The sequence below is a fragment of the Malurus melanocephalus genome, unplaced genomic scaffold, assembly GCF_030028575.1.
Source record: "Malurus melanocephalus ecotype Western Australia unplaced genomic scaffold, MMel_1.1 scaffold_88, whole genome shotgun sequence".
Lineage (NCBI taxonomy): Eukaryota > Metazoa > Chordata > Aves > Passeriformes > Maluridae > Malurus > Malurus melanocephalus.
The window spans coordinates 1,781,120-1,805,161 of NW_026623320.1; the positions used below are offsets into that span (position 1 = coordinate 1,781,120).

General features: G+C 39.4%; 1 protein-coding gene across 5 annotated transcripts in view; it reads left to right on the forward strand.

Annotated features, from left to right (window-relative positions):
- JADE3 (jade family PHD finger 3) overlaps window positions 1–24,042 on the forward strand; it is a 63,610-nt gene extending 39,568 nt beyond the window's left edge. For all 5 annotated transcript variants that reach the window (XM_057368113.1, XM_057368109.1, XM_057368112.1 and 2 more), the window contains 8 exons: window positions 3,630–3,787; window positions 5,629–5,819; window positions 7,362–7,573; window positions 10,081–10,248; window positions 15,948–16,064; window positions 16,510–16,983; window positions 18,976–19,093; window positions 20,555–24,042. In XM_057368113.1, coding sequence (XP_057224096.1) covers window positions 3,630–3,787; window positions 5,629–5,819; window positions 7,362–7,573; window positions 10,081–10,248; window positions 15,948–16,064; window positions 16,510–16,983; window positions 18,976–19,093; window positions 20,555–21,447 — 2,331 coding nt within the window. In that variant the 3' untranslated portion in view covers window positions 21,448–24,042. The remainder of the gene's footprint in view (window positions 1–3,629; window positions 3,788–5,628; window positions 5,820–7,361; window positions 7,574–10,080; window positions 10,249–15,947; window positions 16,065–16,509; window positions 16,984–18,975; window positions 19,094–20,554) is intronic.

Below are 24,042 nucleotides of genomic sequence, written 5' to 3' on the forward strand. Positions count from 1 at the left end.
AAAAAAAAAAAAAAAAAAAAAAAAAAAAAAAAAAAAAAAAAAAAAAAAACACCAAAAAACCAAACCAAAACAACAACAAAACCCAAACCACAAAACCAAAAAGACCAGGAGGGAGCATAACTGGGACAGGTGACCCAAACTGACCGAAGGGATATTGCACACCACAGAATTGCTGTATAGACTGGGAAAGTAATGTTGTATTGTGCATCACTTGTTTGGGTTTTCTCCTTTCTATTATCATGATTGTTACTATTATTTACCATCATTATTATTGTATTTTGCTTTATTTTCAATTACTAAACTGCTCTTATCTCAACATACAAGTTTCACTTCAGTTCTTCCCATTCCATGGGTTTGTGGGGGAACAGGAGAGGGAGAGGTTGAGCAAGCAGCCCAGTAGTGTTTCGTTTCCAGCTGGGCTTAAAAACACATGACTAAAGAACAAGGTCTTCTCTTCTAGAATTAAGCCCCAGTTCTAAAGCATGAAGAGCACATAACAGAAGTTCTCAATGAAATGGTAAAGATTAGATTATTATGACAATGATGACATAAGCAGACACATTTCATTGATGTCATTCCCTCAAAGTGATGCACTGTTTTTGGTTGAAGTTAAAATTTCTGGCAGGAAAATGAAATTTTTAAGTTCAGACCAAGCAGTCTTGCATAGGCTGAAACTCCTTTGTACTTTTATGTTCTCTCTTGATAAAATTTTATCTCTTGATAAAATTTTTTTTTTAAAAATCCCCCGCTGTCACACAGTAACTACTGTGGAATACTCCCAGTGGTGGGGAGTTTCCCACTTCCATGTGTATGCAGCTGGCTCTGAGCTGCACGTGGTTATAGCTCAGCTCTGCAAGGCCTTTCTGTGTCATGTGCTAAAGACACTGGGCACCAGCTGAGTCTGGTTTTGAAGACTGATGTGTCTGGATGGGAATACCTTATTAGCCTAGCCTTGGTATGATCATTTTCAGGTATTTTCAATATGTGTGTTATCACAGATGATGCTAAAATGCAGTTGAGGGGTTGTGCTTTATGTAAGTTAAGAAGTAGAACTACTTTGTGGTAATTGAAAGATGACCACTGCACTTCATGGGCTATCAGAAAGTAAAGGTGGTTCTTGCCCATGGAGAGAGTGTGTGCTGTGGAGCAGACTAGCTGTTGTGTTGTGGACACAGTTAGTAAAGGAGCAGCAYTGTTTGTCAAGTTAAGTGCTGGAAAAGAAACAACCATGAGGAAAAGCTGGCTATCTAAATCCTGAAGGTGTGTGTGCTGCTCTTTGAGTAGATGGCTTAGTTCGTAGCCTTGAGGCTGATTGCTGAAGTAGAATTTACTCGATTTGTCAGAAAACTAAAACTCTTTGGGTCCCCTGGGTGTTTTGGTTTACACAACAAAGGAAATACAGACTGAGTATTCTCATACGTTGCCCTCTGAGAGTATTTTACTGTTGGAAGACTCTGCTTGGCCACACGTGAAGAAATGAAGAATGATGAGARCTAAAGATGGTAATGATTCCAAGTGTCTGCAGGAAATCCTCAATTGTGCTGTTAATCACAAGTATGAGCAGGCAATTCTTAGGAAATCTTAGCAGAGTTTTGGAGTTCCAGTTTCAACAGTTATCTTTTTATTGGTTAAATCTTTGACTTTCAGTTATACCTAKATTGTAAATCATAGACATCTGGAAGCAGAGAACTTAAAACTGTGGTGTGGTGATGGTGTGGTCAGTACTTACAACAGTCAGGAGAAACCCAGAAAAGTTCATGCTCCAGGGGCTTTATGCTCTAAAAATAGAGATACAGTTCACATACATAATGGATGATCAGAAGATTTCCTGCTAAGCAATGTAGGTAGAATACTGATGCCTTTAATAGCATTTTTCATCTAGTGTTTAAAAAATAGTGGGTTTGATATGAAGTATTTCACTTTTGTGTTCTGTCAGTGGCTTAAAAGGTAGTTTGTAAAGCGCTTACCTCAGATAAGATTTGAGAAATATATTTTCCTGTAATTAAACCAGTCATTGCACTTCTCCTGTATCAGACTTTCTCCGTCTGGTGTTTTTTGGAATTGTGCCCTGTTAGTGCTTCTCATAATGCTGGCTCTGTACCTGTAACACAGAAAATGAAAATGCCTTTTAAGTAGTGTAAATAATTTTACATTTTATTTTTGGTGTGTACATACAGTGCTTGAAAAAAAAAGGATGCTTGTAGTCTCAATGCTTTCAGTCCTGGCATTCAGATTTTAATACAGGCCTGTTAGGTACCTGCAGAGTTTTATACAGAAGGTAGCAGTGAACAGTCTGTTCTGAAGTAAGGCAGATAACATGTTAATAGCAAAAACAAGAGCTTTGATTCTGTGGGTTTGAGTACCCTCGGTCAGCTTGCTCTCCTGGCCGCCCATGTGAGGTGCAGCTGTAGAACATAATGAACTAACATTGATGTTCCAGGTCACCAGCAACTTTTTCAATACCTGTTTTAGCATAGAGCCTTTTTTAACAGTGTTTACTTGATGATTTCCAAGAACAGCTGAGAATTTTTGCAGTAGGCATAACTGGTCTGGTACTGTCAAATTGAAAAGGGAACATGAAGCTATTTGGCTCTGAGATAGTTTATTACTCTTCTGGTTATAAAACTGAAATAGTAAGAAGAGAGTTCAACCTGTCACAACTTATTGCAGGGATATTTTCCATTTCATATTATTGCCCTTTGAGGATTTCATTTCTCATTACAATAATACAGTTAATTACTTGCGATATCTCGCTGACACTAAGCCACAGTCACAGTTTTGCTTTACTGAACATTAAACTGATGCAGTAGAGGAAAAAGCCCACAGAGGATACATACGCCCTTTATTTAAATTGTACACACCTGTAGTTGACAGATACTGACATTAAGTAAGCTTTTAGATGACTGATAATTATGTTTATTTGCTTGTAAAAGCTTATCTCTCTTGAGCCAAGAGTCACATGTTATGGCTGGAGATTTGTCACTGATGAGTTTGCTTTGTATGRGGGTAGTGTTTCATTGGAAAGGTTTGCTGAAAGATGCTGAAGCTGCATTGTGTCTACCACTGCTCAGTCACAGAGCAACACAGGTCTTGTGCAGCAAAGGCAGCAGTTCATCTTCTATCTCAGAAATCCCAAGCAGTAAAACTTCAAGTGGTTTTAATAAATGAGCAAGTGCCTATCCATCAGTTTTGCCATGGCAACTGTTTGTAGCCCATGATGAATATGACAGTTTAAAGTAACTGAACAGAAGGAAAGATAGGATATGCTACCTTGTATCAAAGTTGGGTTAAGGCTACAGGCTGACARTGAGCTGACTGAAAACATGTGAGGAGTCTTGAATCGGCTGCAGGCCTCCTTTGTCCCCTTTTTGGTTACCTGGAAAAATCTTCTTCCTTCTGATTAGCCATTGGGCAGCAGCTTGGTTTTGAATTAGTGTTMATTTCTTRTCATATTGTACCTAATAYACTAAAAGTGMATAATCTAGGTAGTTTGACYTYTTTGTATTAATAGTCTATRAAATAATTATCAGTATGTAGGCATKGTTTTAGTGTAGGTTTAGAAAAATACCTGCCACATTTTTTGCAACACTCTTTCTCAGATCCATCTTTTTATTCTGTGTTCCCTGCAGGTGTTCCGCAAGGATCTCATTAGTGCCATGAAACTACCAGATTCTCACCATGTCAACCCTGATGAGTATTACGTCTTTGCAGACACATGGAAACAAGAATGGGAGAAAGGGGTTCAAGTTCCAGCCAGTCCAGAAACTATTCCACARCCTTCTCTCAGGTATTGGTGATCAGACATGGATCATGTGCACAAACTGTCACCTCAGAGAAGATGRTCTCTCAAAACCAAGTTGTCTAAGTGCAGTCAGCTTTTCTCTGTTGGTATGTTTAAATCTTCTGTGTAGCAGCCTTCAGMAATGTTCTTAAACCATGCAAGTGCCAATTTGGAAAACATTTTTGTGGCACTTCAGTCCAGATCTCATTCTGTCTATACACTGTTACAGTATCTACACTGTGAGTGTAAAAAGATTTTTTTACTCAGTCACATGGTGCTATGGATTAAAAGCTGTTTTTTATTTGAGTGTGGGGAGTTGAATAAATTAAAAATAAACCCGTATCTTATGCATATTACTTGAAAGGTTTCCCTACACAGCATGATGATATAGAGCACTACACTTGCAGTAATCACTGATACCTGGTCAAGTTACTCATTCGTTCATATAATCTAATTTTGGTTATTCTCAATGCTTTAACCCTTTCTACCTTCTCTCACTACAGCTGGCTGCTTAACGTTATAGAAGTTGAGTGATCTCAGATAAGAATCTTCTGTTCTCTCACACTGTTTAGACTAGGGAAACATAGCACTGTAGTCTTGCAGTCCTTCGTGGTGGAAACAAAGTGTATTTCAACATAGAAAGGTTATTGCCAGCGTGGTCTTCAAGACRAAGATGAATGAATTGTCCAGTGAAAGCGCTGATGCCAGCATAATTTAATTTCCACTGAGGCTATTGTCAGTACCAAGTTATTAAAAATAAATATATTGCATCTCATAGCAGCAGTATTATATTAGAGGAAAAAATTGCTATAGATYTGGCTGGACCAGAGAAAAGAAAAGCTCACAAGGGAATTAGAGGAAAAAATGAGTAGGGTGAAGGGGGATGAAGAATGGCAGAAGGACATTGTTTGTGCTAACATTGATAATCCACATTGTCCAGTAAGAATTATGTGGGATACAGCTTGACAGCTGCCTCCTCCTTCTTTGCTGCTTCATTTTCCAGAGTTTTTATCTTTTCCTTGTCCTGTGGAGGGTTGGCTCCAGAAAGCATGTAAAGCTGCTCATGCATGGCACTGTTCCWTTCTGTATCTCTCTGGCTTCCTTCCACATGTAGGGCTTTTTGCATTGAATTCAGAGAAAGATTGAACTTTATCTAGTTAAGATTATTCTTTCCATTCCAAAATGAAACTAATCAAACACTGAGTTTTGTCTCTGAAAATACTTGAAAGGTTGAGAACACAAATAATTTTCTCCCTTGCTTCTTGGATGACTTTYCCCCTTTACATTTTTTGCTTGGCATCAGAATGTTTCTTGCATAACAAAAGTAATGTATTTGTAATGTGGATAAGGTGTTATGTACAAAATAAGGGTAGACTGTGTATCCCAAATGGAGAGCAAGGATTTTTCACACACACAGACAGACACTACAGTAGAATAAATTAAGCTTTCCTGAAAAAGGTGGTATTTTCAAGAGATCAGTTGGCAAGATTTCCTTATATAATTTAGGAGGGATATAGGACAAAGATTGTATTAATTTTGTGCATAATACTTTCTGTGGGTTTCAGAAACAGTTGCTTTGTTGTACTAGTAGCATTTGTTAAATTGAAAATCATATGCAAAGGCTTACATTTTTAAAAGGATTCTGTATATCTGTAKATATAGTAAACATTGGAACAATTTGTGTGAAAAAATGACATTTACAGAATTCTGTCTCCCTAGCCTGACTACACTTACTGGCTAGTTTAAAATCTGTGAAACACTAGGTTTCTTTGCACTTACAGCAAATATTTTATGTCTTTTAAGGACGGGTTTTAAAAAACTCTTTCTTTTTCTCTCTTTACTCACAGGGTTGTAGCAGAAAAAGTAAAAGAAGTACTGTATACACGACCCAGGAAATACATCCACTGTTCCAGCCAAGAACCCACAGAACCGGGTTACATCAACATTTTGGAACTAGCAGAATCTATGTGTCGCTATGACTTGGATGATAYGGACATCTTTTGGCTCCAGGAGCTAAATGAAGAGCTTACAGAAATGGGTAATTCCACAACACGTGCTCATTTTAAAAGCTGCRCTTAATTTTTGCTGTTTGAGTTGTAGTCTTCTGTGTAAGGTCACTTAAAGATTGCTGAATGAAATTTGATTGGAAATGCTAAGATAAGCAGGAGCTAAAAAAGTAATTACTTTTTTTGATCTGTTAATGTTTTATATTTTACCTGTTCTTAAAAATTTCTTCACATTCAAAATCACCCTCARCTTCTGCAGACTGAGGCAGGAGAGAAAAAGCCCACACCACGTGGAATTGATTTTAGGACTTCAAAGGTTAAAGATTTTATGTACGAAAAACAGATGTTTCCATTTCTGAAACTTGGAACGTATCTACAAATTCAGAGTTCTGAGGCTCTTGCATGCTGGGTTCTCAACAGAGTAATTAAGTTTCACACATGTTAGCCCATTTAAAATCAGTTAAGTAAACTTGTTTTTTCCATGCAAGCTGTGGGCATAGAGGTCTRTGGAAAATATATCAGAATTATCACTGGAATAACTGAATTGTGGTGGTATAGCCTGTGTGGCTAGTATTCTTCCATGTATGATTGCAGGTCCTTTCCTTCTCTTCCCACCTGAAAAATTCTGTAATTCTTTTAATTAAGGGAACGAGAAACTTCCTTAGGAATAAAAAATAATTAGGGCAGGGGAGAGAACAGTTAACTCTCCGTTTGCTGTTTGTAAGAAGGAATCAGAGTTAGTAGTCTTAGTTAAAATACTAGCCATTGCAGTTAATGTACATGAATATCCCAGCCTCTGAAGGCTTGACTAAATCATGGGCTGTGACCATCAATGATAATTTGTGTCCAAGGGATTTGATAAGATGCAGTTTGGAGAGGTCTGGTAGATGTGAACGTTGTAGGGTTTCTTACACAGTGCATGTCCTTAAGCCGCAAGCTGAGGACCAGTCTCATGGCAAATAACTTTATAAGTGGTCTTGCTTATGCTAATTTTGATTAGTGGTGAGTATACATAGCTTTTGTAGTGTTCCAAGTGAGCAGATAGTATGGATTGCAATGGTGTATTATCTACTTATTTTTTTTTAAATAAAAAATTGACATCAGTTTTTATAATCATCATGCTTTGATCATTCAAGTAATGGACTAGTACTGGCTGGTGCTACTTAGGTATCATTGTAAGATATGAAGTATTCTTGGTAGTTTTTATWTCCTAAGGCATTAGTCTTCAGAAGAAGATAGTGTGCGATTTTTAGATTTCGTTAATGTTTCTTAAAATCATGAAAGTGCAGGAAGGGTTGCATGGGAGAGATAGCAGTTACTGCAACTGCTGTTTTTTATGCTGTAGTGTTTGCTTCAAGGTGCAACCTTGTGGTTTTACCCAAGTAGTGGTTCTACTTGTATTTATAAAACAACGCTATAATTAGTCTGTGAGGGAAAACTCTTTTCTATTTGTATTTTATTTTTAGGTGCTGCATTAGTTGCTAGAAGTTGTCTTTTTTTTCTCTTCCTGCTTCTCTGACTCAGTCAGAAGCATCTGACTGTCCTCTATTGTCCCTTCCCTTTCTGTGTTGTAGGATGTGGGCTCCTGGATGAAAACACAATGGAAAAGACAATTGAAGTGCTGGAGCGGCACTGTCATGAGAACATGAATCATGCCATCGAGACTGAAGAGGGCTTGGGTATCGAATACGATGAGGATGTCATCTGTGATGTGTGCAGGTCCCCGGACAGTGAAGATGGGAATGACATGGTGTTTTGTGACAAGTGTAATATTTGTGTCCATCAGGTTAGTGCCTGCAGAAATGTTGACACTATCCTGTGGTCTAARTTTACCCAGGCAAGTGTGGAATTGGAATGGGTATTCAATGTTAAGTGGAAGACTTTGCGGTTTTCTGCATACAAAGGGTGGTGCAATGCTAAGGTGAATTTTTGGACTCTTAACTATTACAGTTGAGTAAGTGGCCTAGCATAGTTAATAAGGGACAGCTATGGTCTAACAGGAATGCAAAGTGTGTTTTTGGGACTCACAAGTATTTCCTCTGTGACTGTAAACAATTTATCCCCCCTATTACTGCTTTTGAAGGGCAGGAAATACTGGCTTGCCTGTTGGTGAGAAATCTAAAGATCGTTTGTTTCAGAGCTATTTTTTTTTATTGACTGACTAGTTAATTAGTCAGAGGTAGACTGTCCAAATGTAGCTATCTGAAACCACATGTAGGCACTTCAACAGAGTCATCTTTTTTAGAAGGCATCAGCACCTGCAAAAACCATGGTCTCAGTCTGAATGGCRCTCATGTTTATAGTGTTTCAGATGTAGCCAAGACTTTATACTGCCCGAGCCCAGCATAGTCAGGGAGAGGTATCCTTATAATCAGAAAAGGGATATGAGGCCTGTGGTTTCTGTGCATTGTATTATGGAAGGGAGTTTTACTGTAAATTGATAAGAGACCGAGAAGGTTGGTTGTTTTGGTTTTTTTTTTATGCATTTTTGTATTGACTGCAAGTAATATTTGGAAAACATATCTGGCTGAAAAAGGACCTGTCACCTCCCTGCTTAGACTGGGCTGGCTTCCAGCCCAGCTGCTTTCCTGATCTGAGTCGCTGTGTGAAGCAGCCATGTGAGCCTGAGTTGGCAGTGAGGTGGCCAGTGACAGGAATACGGCTGGCAGCTGGGCTGCCTGCTTCAGCCCTTCCTTGTGCCCATTAAGGAGTAGTGATGGATTTGCAGTCAAAGGTTCATGGTTATCTGCTGACAGCTGAGCTTGAGCTGATGGTCTGCTGCCTCCTTGCTTCTCACTCTGTGCTGAATCTGCCTGAAATAAACTAGGGAGCGTGTCTGGGCTAGAGCTAATCCTAACAGTAACAACTTGTTTTATTTTTAATCTGGACCAGCTTTGGTTCAACAAGTAGCCTCAGGTCTGTTTGTCTTCACAGTTTGGAGGAGAGGAGTAGTGTGAGAAAATTCCTCCTTCATGGTACCCTCTTGTGCTGGCTCAAACAAGGTGTGAAATCACTGTTTTAGTAGTCTAGGCATCCTTTGCTTATTAATCAGTTTGAATTAGAAAATAGTCTCAGTCCATTTCCGACACCCTAGATAAGATCTGAGATATAATGCCACTTCTACTGTAGYAACAGAATTCTGGTGGGAATGTGCTGCAGAGGAGGAAAAGAACACTTGTAAAATTTAGATTGCAGCGCCCCCTGTTGGGCTTTTAGGGGAGTTGTCACATCAGAAAAGCGTTTCGGTTAGTCAGTTTTGCCGCATTTAACTCAGGAAAGTCCCCCTCCCTACAAGCCTGACATAAATGTGCTGTGTGTTATGACATTGTTTAATATGAAATACTGAGATCTTAGAAGGCTGGGAAGTCAAGTATGGAAATTTTATACTAGATTTAATTTGAAAGAATGGTTACAACTAATRATCCCGTTCTTTTGAGACTTTTAATGTTTTCATTACCAGAGATAGTGTTAGGAATGATGAGATTTCTTGTGATATCCAACCTTTTGATGAAACTTTAGTTTGGATTGGTTGAGTAAATTAGACCTTGGTGGCAGCCAGTGGTTTCAGATACGCTCAGCTTCTTGGGGGCAGGGGGGATATGTACATACAGCAGGATCCACCATTGGTTCCATTAAGAACTATGAGGAATTTGWATTGGAAATCAGACTATTTRTTTTCCTTWTTTTTCTTTTTATTCTCAAACCTAGCARAACAAGAATTCTCTCATTTTCCATGTAGTTAAGTGGAATACTTGGGAAATAGGTGTAAAATGCAGCATCTTATAATTTCAGTATATGCTGTAATTTTTGTTGCAATATTATATAAGTATTTAAAGAAAAAAATACACAAAACTGTAACCACAAACATAATTTAATATTGCAAGAAATTTTTTCAAACAGCTGATATACCTTCACATCTAAGTAGAATTATGTTAGAGGGTTAAGTTTTTAGCAGTAGGAAATAGTGATTTTATAAAGCATTAGATACAGAAGCTAATTTGAAGAAATGTCTATGTTGATTACTGAAGAAATTTGAAAGTCACTAAAAGCAAAGGTGAAGGTTTGTAGCACAATTGCTGCTGTGCAGTCACGATGGACATGTTTTATAAACAGGTGTAAAAATGATTGCTTTTGAGGCTCACTTGATTCATTGTAAGGTAAAGAAATCACAGAAAGATTAAGTGAATGTCAGATTTTATCTTTACTTTTTGAAAGCTTTGCTCTGTGTGAATACAAACRCTTGTGTGTGAAATCATTTCAGCACAATGATTTCAGTATCTGTTTTTCTCCAAGGCTTGCTATGGAATCTTAAAAGTACCTGAAGGGAGCTGGCTGTGTCGCACCTGTGTCCTGGGAATACATCCTCAGTGCCTCCTCTGTCCCAAAAGAGGAGGTGCCATGAAAGCTACCAGGACAGGGACCAAGTGGGCACATGTGAGCTGTGCACTTTGGATTCCAGAGGTAAAATCCTAATTTCTGTTCTGTCTCCCTCCTTCTTGTTCCATCCTCTGCCTTTTTACATTCTCGTGACTTAAGGTTTTTATCTGACATAATACTGGGCTTTATGCTGGCAGACCTGCTCAGTTGGTGAACACTGGGAGAGAGTCCAGCTTATATTCTATTAATGAGTCAGTTGTCACCTCCATTTACTCAGCAATCACTTCTTGGTGTCRTCATGGAATCTGTGACCTGTGGCTACTGTTGTAAGCTGCATCTTACAACTGCATCTTCATTGTCTCTCTTATTTTTTGATGAATTTGTGTGCTCGGATATATGTGTAATTTGCATTAATACCTCCACTTTTTTCTTAGTTGTGTTTATCTGTTCGTTTAAAGAGCGCCTGCACTGCATTATTTCTCTAGGATGTATGCTAAGATTTGTAGTTAAGGTTTCTTTGAACTAAAATTTTTCTGAATGGTGGGGAGATGAGAATTTTTATCTCCATGTTATACCTCAAAACATTTTTGATATATCTATGTGTAATATATATGGAGAGCTTCATAATGAAGTTTTATACTTCCTATTCCATTTTGAATCAAGTTTAGCTTCACAGTGTAGTTTTCTAAAACAGAAAGTTCACTTAGGTATAGAGTGTCTGTTTCATTTTGCACTTGGAATATTTATGTTTTATTTCTGATAAGATTTACAAATCCATTATGGTGGGTGGTTTAATGTGAGGCAGTAGCCAGATCTGTCAGCACTGTGAAATCAAGGATACAGTATTTTCTGATCTTGTGCTCCCAAGTGCAGACAGGTCTCATGTGTGCATAACTTTGAGGGGGATGTTAACTTTTTGGTTTGCTTTTTTTTTTTACTTAGCAACCAGATCCAATGTGTAATTCTTAGTTGCCTCAGGCATATATATCTGCTTCCTAACAAGGCTATCTTTGCAGCTGCACTTTTCCTTTCAGGCCTACTTGTAGTTTCTGGTATCTCTTTCACCTTCAGGGAGAGAGGAGTTGAGAAAAAGAACCAAAAAAAAAATTATTTTTAAAAAATAATTTCTTGTCTTGTATTTGTAAAGTATTTTCACTGGAAGCTCTGCTGGCTCTGAGCTGACTTGTTTTTCTAAGAGGTCCATTCTGCATATGGTTGCCTTTTCATCAGCAGAAGAGGAACAGTGATGTTTGGAAAACAGGTGATGGCAGGGCAGGAAGCACACACTGGCTTCCTGCCTGCCCAGCTCCCTCTGGCTGAGGGAGAGAAGCTGCTGGGGGACACCCAGGGTGGAAGAGCTTGAATCCAGCTGTTTCCACAGTTCATTCAGTGAGTCCAGGCTCTGCACACCTCCTYTCCTCCACACCAATGGCAAGTGTGTCAGGCATAGTGAAGAGGTGGCATTTGCCAGCAGGCATGGGAAATGCCTCTTGGATCTATTCTGTATCTTGGGCTTGTGTGTAGTCACTTGTAAAACAATTCAGTCATCAGAGAAGAGAGAAAAAAATCTTTGTAAATCTCTACTAAAAGGTAGGTCTGTTCCTCTCTGGAGGGGAGGCCTCAGGCAGATCTAAAAGAGAGGTTTTTTTCTCTCTGGAGTGGCCTTAGGTGATGCAGGGGGCAAGAAGGGCATAGAGTTTGAAGACCCAGGGATGGATGCTTWAGGGGAGAATGTATATTCTCATATATCTATCTATTTTTCTCTCCTCAAGAATTCTGGAACTCCCCAAAAGAAACAGATTAATTACAAAGTCACTGGTATTTAATCTTGTGGCCCCAATAAAGTGGAGCAAGGCAGAATGCAGGGTGGAAGGGGCTGTAAACCTGTCTGTGTCTTGTAGCAAAACGTTCAAAGAGGCTTCATGAGTCACCAAGCATAGTCTAGCATTGTTGCAGTAATTTGTGCCAGGTATTTTCCTGCRTGTATTCATTTAGTGCTATCTTAAAATGTTTTTTCTTCTCTGCCTTCTTGTGAGTTAATGTTGTTGAAGGGCTTTCTTTACCCTCCCTTTGCTGATTGGGACATCTGAAGATATTTATTTTCCAAAGTGTACTCATTGTTGGTTTATGTCCTCTTTTTCTTCTGCCTTTGCTTTGCTTTAGTGCAAATGTGTGGTCTATTCCTTGTTTTTTCTTTAAAAGGCATTCTTCTAAATTAAAAAAAAAAAAAAAGATACCAGAAAACCTGTATTGAGTGTTTTGAAATTCAAGATCTTTCTCTGCCTTAGATAACCCACTACAGGTATGTCCTCTGCCGGTCAATGTGGTGTTAGCTGAAGCAGAAAGTGATAACCCCCTCTGCTGTAGAGGAAAAATAAAACTGACTGTCCTGAGCAGCTGTTGTGAGTGGCCATGCTCAAGCCACTGGGCTGCCCTTCCCAGCCACTGATGCAGATCCTTGTGCAGCTTTTGGTAGCACAGCAGAGAAGCAGAGGGCAGCAGGGTGATCCATGATCTTGTGCATAACAGTTGCAGATAATAGGCTTCAACACCCCATTGTCTTCACTCTCTCCTACTCTTAGAAAACTTCTTCAGAGTATAGCAGTCAATATGTAACCTGATGCAAGGTGACTAAATGGAGAAAATGACGGCATGTTATGGCAGATGGATCATTTCTGCCTTGGAATGGGAGTTCTTGGGGGATTAAAAGGTTGGCCTCTATTCTCTGGATCCCTTGTGAGCAGGAAAGTTCAAGCGAACTTTGCCTTGACTCCTCTCTGCAGAAACATGCAGATGGCACAAGCCCAATGTAAATAAATTGCACCTGACTCTCTAAGTGCCTCTTTGTGCTTTTACAAAGTGGGATAATATCAACAGTCATCATTACAAGCTGAATGAACAGTATTTCCCATATAAATGATTCCTGACCTTATGAGTCTCTTCTGGGGAAGAGTAGGGAGAACATTTAAGGGGGCAGAGAGGAACAGGGAAAAGGTCTGGGTCAATTCCCAGCTCCTGCTGGGAAGCACAGTTGAAAGCTGGTATTACGCAGTCTCCAGAAAAAAATCATTGAAGATTCTTATGTCTCTTGGAAAAGGATATAGACAATCTGACACATGGATACAATCCCTTTATTCYAGAGGAAATCTTGTCTCTTAGTGCAGTGGTAACAGTTAATCATTGTGGAATACTGTTTCAGAAATACCTTTGCAACTTGTAACCAGCTATTTTGAGCGTGGGCAAGTTTTGATAATGCAAGTCTCTTTACCTTCTGAGAGTAAAAAGCTACATTTGGTGATATTTAAGAGTGCTGGACATGATTTTGTTCCTACTCAGGCATTCCATGGACAGCCATGTAATTTTTCCACCATTTATAGGAAGGCCACAAGAGCTTAAATCGTTGCCTCTCTCTCATGAGGACATCACATATTGCCTGACTGTTCTCCTTTAAAACCTGACCCTTTTGAAGCATCTCAGTGTCTTCCTAATGAAGACTTCTGGAAATGCCATGCAGCCAGTTGACTTCAGTATATCCCAGAAGATGTGGGCTTGCACTTGGCAGGTCAGAGAGTGAATTACTGTAACTAATGCATCTTGAATCAATTTATTACATTAATTCATTAATTGCTGGTCAACTTCTTTTTCTTTTTTTTTCCCTAATGTGGAAATTACGAACCAAGTAATCTGTTGCAAAGCTGTTTTTCTACCTACTTAAATGATCCTTAAAGCAGTACATGATAAGGAGAGAGTAGTAAAAATATTCTGAGCATAGCAACTATGACCTAGCACTGCTATCTTTGGGTAARTCTACCTCATTGAGGAGATCTGCTGAAGCAGCACTTTTCCTCCTCAGGGATTAAACAGGTTTCAAAATTAATATGTTCATCAAGTGATTGATGATGTCTCCCAAGGGAAGCTAGGAAATCCAAATTTGTCTACTGGCTCTTTTAAAGTTTATTTATCACATGTTAAACTAATTTGTACAACCCAGATTTCCCTGGGCGACTCTTATTGTGGAGTTAATCTATGAAAATTACTGTAGCATAATGCTCTTAAAGTTTTCTAGGAAAACAAAATAATAGTTGTTCAAATCTCTTCCTTAACTGCTTTTTAAACCATCAGCTTTTTTCTGGCCACACAGTGCCACAGAGCATGACCTTTGACCCCTTTGAGAAGAAGCCCATATGCCACCACAGGAAATACAGGTGTGCTCTGTTCAGGTAATTTTTTTTTTAGAAAATATGGAGAGGTTTCTAGGTAGTATCAGTATCAGCATGGTGCTTCTGCTTCAGCCAGGCAGCCCTCCAAGGCACACAACTGCCWGATTCAAAAAGTGTTGTAGAAGTATCAATAGCCAAGCTTTTGGAGAGTGGTATTCTTAGGACAGTCATCCCACTGAAATCTTCTGCAGTGTGCCATTCTCTTACTGGCCCAGTTCTTCACRTTAGTCATTCAGAGCTGGCCAAGGTTTTGTTTCTGTGCTTGAATAAATCTTATCAGGAGTGGTTCAGGGATGCCTTCAGGTATAGATATATCTGTTTCAGTGTCSAAATCACAGAGGACAGTCCTCATTTCTCTGTATAGGCAACAGACAGCATGAGAAACTACTGTCACAGCGAATGTGTGGAAGATAGTGTAGCAAAGAATAGGGAAAGTTATTCTGTGCATATCCTGATTTTTTTTTTTGCCTTTCTTTTAGTAATACCTGTAATCTGGTCTAGCAGAGACAAATTGATCATCRAGACTAAGTGTGTTTAAACCAGTACTTTGCAATAAGAGAAGTTTCTTGCATTTTTTTCTCAAATTATATTTGATACAATCCATAGTTAGGAAAGTGTATTAGGATTGCCTTTTACAGTGGGAGTGCTCAGTGGGAGAGACAGAGCTGGGAAGCAAGGATTTTCCTGGCTACTGACTAATAGGTTTGGTTCTATCCAAAATCTTGAGTTGACAGAAGTACATACTGTAGCAGATCTAGGAATTTTATAGAAGAAACTTTCCAGGAAAGTGTTCCTGTTTTGTTCTGAGGTACTTGTATTTTGTTACTTTTTAAATTAGACTTGTAAAAGCAGCACAGGGGGGGAAAAAACCCAAGACCACAAGGGAATGGACATAAATGTCACTTGCTGCAGTCTCTCAACTGGTGGTGGTTTAGGAATGATATTCCCCAGTTTAATGTTCCCACTGAAGCACTTCAAACCACTCCCCTCTCCCCTGCAGCAGGCTGGGGAGGAGGTTTGGAGGCACAAATGGTAAAAATCAGGATTGAGATAAGAACAATTTACTGGAAGCAGCAGTGAAATAAGAAAAACAAACAGTAAGAGCTACAATATCATTAACAGAGGGAGCCAACCTTACYGGACCATGCTTCACRCCACRCTCACCCAACCAGAAGAGAATCCTTCTCCCCATTCTCAGAAAATGACGTGAGGTGGTAGAGAGTAACCTCTGGGTCCTAGCCATGCTCCTGCCTGGCTACTGCAGAAATTAACCCTGTCCTGGCCAGAACCAGGACACRGGTTCATAMCAAGGGAGTGCTGTAGGTGCCTCAGATGTTTTRAAGAATCGCAGCTTTGAGCCACCAGATTAAGTAAATAATATTCCTCACTACTGTCTGGATGTGGGATCTTTTGGGATCTCTTTCTGAGAAGTATGAGTTCTTGGAGATCTTGCAGCAAGAGAATTTAATGAATGGCTTTCTTCTTCTGGTATAAATTGAGAGCTTGGGTTTTTTTTTCCTTTGGTAACTGTTTTTTACACTGTATTTTTTTTTTACTTTACAGGTTAGTATTGCTTGCCCAGAAAGAATGGAGCCAATCACAAAGGTGTCTCACATTCCACCAAGTCGATGGGCCCTAGTGTGTAGTTTATGCAAACTGAAAACTGGTGCTTGCATTCAGGTRCGTACTTGTCCCATAGTGACTCTGTAGGGTGAGTCTGTCAGAAGGGCAATTTCGGTTTTGCATTTTGTTCTTCCTGTGTTCAGAGATGCTTTACAATGGAGATGACTACTGGATAGATGTTTGCTTCTAGCTGTTTGCTAAAAAATTAGTTGACTAGACAGAGATTTAAGAATTAGTCTGGGATGTCTTCTTTCAAATAAGGCTGAGATGTTTAGGAGACATTATTATGTGTATCAAAGATGGGCAGAAAACTCCTTCCTCTGAACAGTTTGCAAACAAGAAAATACTAAATTAGGTAATACCAACTTCAAAGGGATCAATATTTTTAATAATGAGTAGGAAATAGGGTTTGGTARGGGTGAATTTTCATGTAGGTGAGGTAGTCCTTTTTTTCTGGTTTGCTGCTGCTGTTAGTAATTGAGGTTTTTTGTTTTGTCTGCAGTGCTCCGTGAAAAGCTGCATCACTGCCTTTCATGTCACCTGTGCCTTTGAGCATAGCTTAGAGATGAAGACTATCCTGGATGATGGGGATGAGGTCAAGTTCAAGTCGTATTGTCTAAAGCACAGCAAGAACAAACAGAATTCGCTGCCTGATGTTGAGGAGCACCCCAAAAGCGTGCCAGAGCAAAAGCAAACTGAGAGTGAGAAAACGAGCCTGCGAGCCCAAAAACTCCGAGAGCTGGAAGAAGAGTTTTACTCACTAGTAAAAGTGGAGGATGTTGCAGCAGAGCTGGGCCTTCCTAAACTTGCTGTAGACTTCATCTACAATTACTGGAAATTAAAGCGAAAAAGTAACTTTAACAAACCATTGTTTCCTCCCAAGGAGGATGAAGAAAATGGCTTGGTGCAGCCAAAAGAAGATAGCATTCATACTCGCATGAGGATGTTCATGCATTTAAGGCAGGACCTAGAGAGGGTAAGAATTAACTTGTAAAGTTTTGAAAATTTTTTGCAGGTGAGCAAGGTCTTTCTTTGTAGGTGAAGGTGGGAGTGGGAAAAGCAAAGGGGGATGATTTTAAAAATAAAAATTTAAAAAATAAAAATAAAGCAGGGCCTTCAACTCAGGAGCTGTCCCCTCTCAGTCYACTGAGAGATCCAATGTGAAAGGAGTGTTTCTTGACTTGCTTAAAGGTTATTMCTTTACAGATTTTAATATGTATATTCCTATGCACAGTGGACATGTTTGGTAATTGACTCTTTGATTTTAGCTTCAGTTGAGTAAATATTTAAAAAAATGAGGAAATTTATTTCACCCACCTGTAGTAGTAGCTAGTGATGCAGATTGAATGAAAAAAAAAGTTACTTTTATTAAACAAARGTAAGAGTAAGGCTTGTTACTACTTGGAGGCTGCCATTAGGTTGGCCTGTTGGGTAGTGGTCACCTGCAGTGTATGTAAAAAAGATAACAAAATAAAATAGGTGTGATGAGGAGGGGAAGTGAAAGCAGAAGAGAGGTAATAGTGTTGTAAGAAAAGGGGAAGTAATAYTGGGGAGAGAACAACATGAAAATACTGGAAGATTGTTGGAGCCAAGATTTGCAGTTGTCAGTGTAACTGTTGTCTTGAATCTATCATAATCAATCTCAGATCTTTTCCAGGACTTACTGGAACCTTACTTTTAGAAAAAAATTAAAACCCTAACATGCTTCAGATGGAGGGTTGGTATTTTGGGGTGGGTTGGTTTTTATTTTTCAAGTGACCATGTCAAGCTTTTTGTTTGACAAGTGTTTCGTTTGCACCGAATTTTGTTGAAATTGATGTACTTATTCTGAGTGGAGGTGATTCATTATTTGAAATGCCAAGTGTCTGAACTTGTGGAGCCACAAGATTTTCTACTTTGTTATATCTTGGGATAAATAAAAATTTGGGAATCTTGAATTTTTGTTTCTGGGCAAAGAGATTCCAGTTCTGAACAGATGGAACTGAGTGCTGGRGAAAGTATGTTTGGCAAATACCTTTTAACCAGCCCCTACTCTGTTTCTGTGTTTTGAAAGCACTTAGGAGTTTGTGAAGAATTTCCAGTGTCTCTTCTTATTCTGTTGCCTTAGGTGTAAATATTGTTACTAAATCAAACAAATAGTAAAAATAGAATTATGTGGAACTGAATCACAGAATGGGTTGGGTTGGAAGGGACCTTARAGGCCATCTTGTTCYAAGCCTCCTGCCATGGGCAGGGRCACCTTCCACTAGACCAGGTTGCTCAAAGCCCCATCCAACCAGGCCTTGAAYACTTYAGGGATGGGACATCCTCTTCAGAAGAGAGGAATTCCAGCCCTCTGACCATTTTCATGGCAGAATTCTGGACCCACTCCAGCTGTTCCATGTCTGTCTTGTGCTGGGAACCCCAGTGCTGACTGCAGCACTGCAGGTGCAGTCTCACCAGARCAAAAGGGCAGAAATCCCCTCCCCTGACCATGCTGCTTTTGATGCAGCCCAGGATACAACTAGCTTTGTGACCTGCACATGACAGAGTTATGTCCAATTTTTTACCCACCATTATTCCCACGTCTTTCTCTGCAGGGCTGTTCTCCATCTGTCCATCCTCTATCCCATATTGATCCTGGGTATTGCTCTGACCCAGGAACAGGACCTTGCATTTGGCCTTGTTGAACCTTAGGAGTCAATGCAATGGAGTCAAAGAAAGAAACTGGTAAATGGGTCAGCCAAAATGAAAATATATTCTGCTGTCTTGCAAARTGTTTTCAAGGCATTTGTTGAATTGACAATTAAAAAAAAAGAAAACAGGATCTTTTTTTCAATGCATAGTTAGGTATGTYTAGTACTACTGACAAGAACTTTACCAAGGGATCTTGCATGTAATGTTGTTTTGATTTTGTTGATGGTAGAGTTTTAAACCGTCTGGATTTATTTTCTTATTGCCTGTTAAGTCTCATGTTACTGCTCTGTAGGTAAGAAATCTCTGCTACATGGTGAGCAGGAGAGAGAAGCTGAAATTGTCCCACAGTAAAGTACATGAACAGGTCTTCAACTTGCAAGTCCAACTCATTAATCAGGAAATTGCTGCAGGTAATCATATAAATAGAAAATATTTATAAATATTTAAACTAAAACAGTGTATTCTCTTTATGTTCCTGCTTAGTGCTTTAWAYACTTAAAAATGCCTTTACATASTCAATAAAAGTAGCAACACAGAGASAACTCTTTAACCACTTAAACTATTTACTAGAATATTTATTTTATGGCCGTTTCTGGTATATGCTTATTGCTTATCAATCACTGTGGCATCCAGGTAGCAGAAATGAACTGGTGGTCAACTCTAGGGTTTTGCRCCTTTGAATTGCTGGTCCATGGCACTGGTTCCCCACAGCAAACTCTGCTGCCCTGCTGGTTGGTTCTCCAGCTGAGAAAGCTTTTTGCTTGCTGTCAGTAGTTGCTTCCTTCAGGCAAGAGGAGTGRCTGATAGGAATTGCTGCTGTTCCTGTGTGCCTTGTGCACTTCATGAACAGCGCAGATTTCTTAGCTTACCATCTGCAGTTGCTCTCCTTCCTTCAAAAAGAGTTTAAGTACTCTGGTTATTAATAGTGACTAGTAACTGATCAGGAATGCTGAGGTGACAAACCCCAGTTACTTTTACASCAACTTTTTATAATAAGGAACACGGTATTTGGAAAGATGAGAGTATGCATTGCAGTGTAATTACTCGTGGTTTTTTAAATATGAAAGGAAACTATTTTTCTRTGTGAAATTAAGATCTCTGGTCTTTCAAGATGCATACTTCACYGGTTTAGGGTGAAGTGTTCGTGCTGTTTTTCTCTGCTCCTGCAACATGAATAGGTTTCATTAGTACTGATAAGGTAGTTTTTTAAAACTCTTTTAGTTCAGACTAGTACTTCATTGAAGCAGTTACACTCTGAACATCCTTGCTTTTGTGTAAAAGCATTTTATTAGAAATGTCCATTAACTTTATTTTATGTTTTCACATATATAAGTGCTTTTTTAATGCTTACTATAGTAGCTTGAAACTTGTAGAGGGTGCTGTATGCATGTATTRTCATAAACAACTAATGCGTTGAGGTTGAAAGACTTTTAAAGCTTTGAGAATTTTATAATACAAAGCAGAGAGTTGAACTAAGTCCAAATTGAAACTCAGTTTGAAGCATTGTTTTTTCTTCATCCAAAGCTGAATATGAACCTTTTTTACAGTTTTGTTGGAACAACTTCAGTCATATCTCACAATTGGTGCAGTTCACTGGCGCAAAGTCCTGTAAAAAGGGCACATTGTTGTTTTTAATGGAAGTATTTAAATGCTTACCTGAATTCCAGAGCATCTGATAATTTGGAACAGTTTGGTTATCCYAACTTCTCCTCAGCGTCCTAAAATAATTTCACACTGATTATTTACAAATGCTTCTTACTKTTGCATGATCTTATAATGGACTATAAAGCTCATTATGAATGACAAAAAAAAATGCCCTTTTTAAMAGAGCCATTTTTTTTCTTCTGCTTCCTCATCTCTTTCTCCTGTAGGCCATACCCTGACAAATGCACTAGAGAACACACTGTTCTACCCACCTCCCAGGATCACCCTGAAGTTAAAAATGCCCAAATCAGCATTAGGAGACTGCAAAAATAACTCGCTGAAGCCTGGCAACAGACCGCTTTCTCCTGACAACAACAGCACTGTTTACAGCAAACGGAGTGTGCCAATGTCAAAGGAATCTTTTGAAATTAAAGCAAAATCTTATGCCAGGTATCAGCACGACAGCAGAAGTAACGGTTTGCTGGCAGGGATCGGCAAACCTCGGAGCGAGGCAAAGGATTCTGGCCCCACGCAGCTGATGGAGTTTCACCGGGGCCAGCCATCTGGGAAGCCTTTAGCACTCCAGGCTGCTTTGCATGGACAGTGTTCCATTGGGAATGGGCGGGTGCAGCAGGAGAATTCAAGGCTGGTGTCCAAATCCAATGGTCTGATGGGCAGGGCTGGAGATGTGAGCCAGAGGGACAGCTCCAGCCAGACGTCCTACGAGCAAGAGTCTGTGCTCACGGCTCACTTGGCCAGCCAGAGTGGATTCCGAAAATCCACCATAGAACATTTTAGCCGGTCCTTTAAAGAGGCTACYAACAGTCTAGTGAGGACCACGGAAGATCTCTGGTGCTGTGAAAAGCCAACAAGAAGGCTTGCAACAAAAGATCGCTTGTGGAGCAAGCAGACACTTGAAGGTGCTCCATACCAGGACAATGATGGGTACTGTCCTGACTTAGAGCTGAGTGACTCTGAAGCAGAAAGTGATGAAAACAAAGAACAAGTCAGGTTAAGACGAAGCAGCTCAGAGAGAGAAAGCCCAAGTAAGGACTTTGGAAGAGATTGTCACAATAGAAACAAAAAGAATATGATATCTCACAGTTCGGTACAAAGGTGATTAGAAGCCCCCACGGGGTAATTCAGCCTTTATGTATTCCAGTGTACCAGTGCAAAGCTCAGCATCAAAAGGTTCCAGAAAATAGTCTGGGACCTACATTAGGAAGAGCTACAGTAGGGGATGGGGGAGGGGAGAGAAATCAGAGTAGTTTTGTTCAACTGTGAATTGGTTTGCAGTCTTTGCAAGGTTAGCTCAGTTATCCACAAAKTCTTGTGGAAATCATGTGTTTTATCCGAGGGTAACATCTGGGAGAACACGAAGCGGTTAATTGTGAATAAATTCAGGGAACCGCWTCCCCCCTGCCAGCTTATGTGCGGGGCACCGTGTTCATGTGGAGTCAGTCATGGTGGTGGACAGGTTTTAAAGAAGTCCTTGCATTGCTCTAACGTGTTGCAAGAGACTGCAAACGGAGACACTGAAACTGCATTCTTAGGGCACCTGCAGTATGGCTTTGATCTAGCAGTGCACTTGTGGCTGTGTTAGGAAGTAAAGCATGTGAAAAGTCCTGCTGGTTTCCCCCCTACCCCTGGGAACGTTTGTGCTCAGATATCCGAGCACATGCCCGTGTGCTTTGCTGGATCAGGCCCAAAGTGACTACTAAGTGACGATCCCCTTCTGCAGGAGGCACTGAACTGCAGTGGTGTTTGCAGGCTCCCTGCAGAGGGTGGAAGCAGCTGCCAAACTCGCTGACCTCTAGCCGTGCCCCCATTCCCTGCTTCTGCTGAAGGTTGTGTTTCTCTTCACAATGGTTCGCTTGTTTTGTAAATATACAACTTCTAGTACTTCAGTTTTTTTAATCTCTGTACATAGATGCTTGTTGTGGGATGCACTTGTAAATATTTTACCCAGCTAACAAGTACAGATGGCTAATTTTGTGGATAGTGTTTACAAAAGTAGATGTACTACTTCAAAGAAAAATGCTATTTGACACTTACATTTAGGCAATCACCGGTGATGCCAGGTTCCTCTTGAAACTGAGATTTCATATCCAGAGGTTTTTTTACCTGGTGTTTTTAAAGTCAGCTGAATTAGAAATAATTTTAGCTGAATTTTTTTTTGCAGGTGCAAATTTTCAACCCTAGTTGCCTGATCACAGGCATAGGAGCCTTCTGGCATCTAGGTCTGTAAAATTTTAGCCAGTCATCATTTGGAGTATGATGGTTTAAATAAAAATTGTTTTTTTAATTGCTGAAAAATTACTATTTTATTACGCTGCTTTTCAACCTCTGGATCAGTTGCTGTTTCCCAGTCTAACGCATTTTTTGGTATGTCCTTCAAAATCAGCAATTGTTAAATAGTGATTAAATTTCAGCCAGTACAGACTGAGGAGTCAAGAAGGGAAGGGAATGAATCCCTTTCTGTTTGTTTCAATGACAAGAGATTTTTGTTTGAATGCAAACTAACTTCTTGTTTAACATATGGTGTTGTGTTGATCAACAAAGCAACTGCACTGTATTTCTCTGAAATGCTACATTTCATTWACATGCAACATCTTCTGTCCCCACATCAGTGGCTGAAACGGCCCATAGGTTGAGTAGGGTACTTCATACCGTTCCTTTCTGTTAAGGATTCAGTTTTGTCTAGAAACAAAAGGTGTTCCCCCCACAGCACGAAGATGACTATGCAGGATCTGARCAGCAACTTGTTTTGCTTCATAGTTTTAATTTATTGCTTTTAGGTTGGGAAATGGCAATGACATTTTCAGATTTGTGTTAAACTTTGAAATCTCCCTAGTTGCAATAGGACTAGCAGGTCAGGGGCTGGAGGACTCTTCAGTAGTGAAATAATTTAAAAAAGTATACTTGGCCAATCTGCTCTGTTTGCTTCATGCATCTTAATTTTTTAATTTTTTTTTTTTTTACTTCTTGATTTTATGTATATTTGTGTAATTGATCTTTCTAGAGCTGTATCTTCAAAATTATTTCTTTTGGTGTAAATATACAGTAGCAATTTAGGTTTCCACATATTTTATTTTAATGGGAAATGCTTTGTGTTCTAAGCCATGGGTCATTCAGAATAAGTAAACAAATGTCTGTTCATTTGTATTCCAGTTCTGATTCTCTTASTTCTCCTTCAATATTTATTAGTAATCCTCTCACTGGCCATGAAATTTTGTGATGCTTTTATTGGGAACACTTATCTGGGAGGTCAGCAAAGTGTTCATGTTATTTTGTGGCTGGAAGCATATGACAGAAGAGAGGGAAAATGGTGCTTCAGCAAAACTCAGTGTTTCTGCTCTTCTGGGATTATCAATTYAGTTGTTTCCAGTCTGGGCAATGGTTTTGCTAATTTTTACAWGATTTTGAAAGACATATGAAGGAGCCCTTGGTTACGTAGTTCTCAAGTATTGTCCCCAAAGTGCATTTGCTAGTTTTTATTGTGCGTTCGGTGGCTAACTGTTTGAAGTATTACCTCTTAACCTTATTTGTCAATTTTTTTTGTGTTTTTGCCTTTTGTTTTATATATATAAATATATATATATATATTCAATTTTCCAAGATGGACTCGGTCTTTTTCAGATGTCCCCTTTTTACAAGTACTTTTTCATTAAATTATGAAACTGCTAACAATATTTCCATGTGTTGTGATTTATTC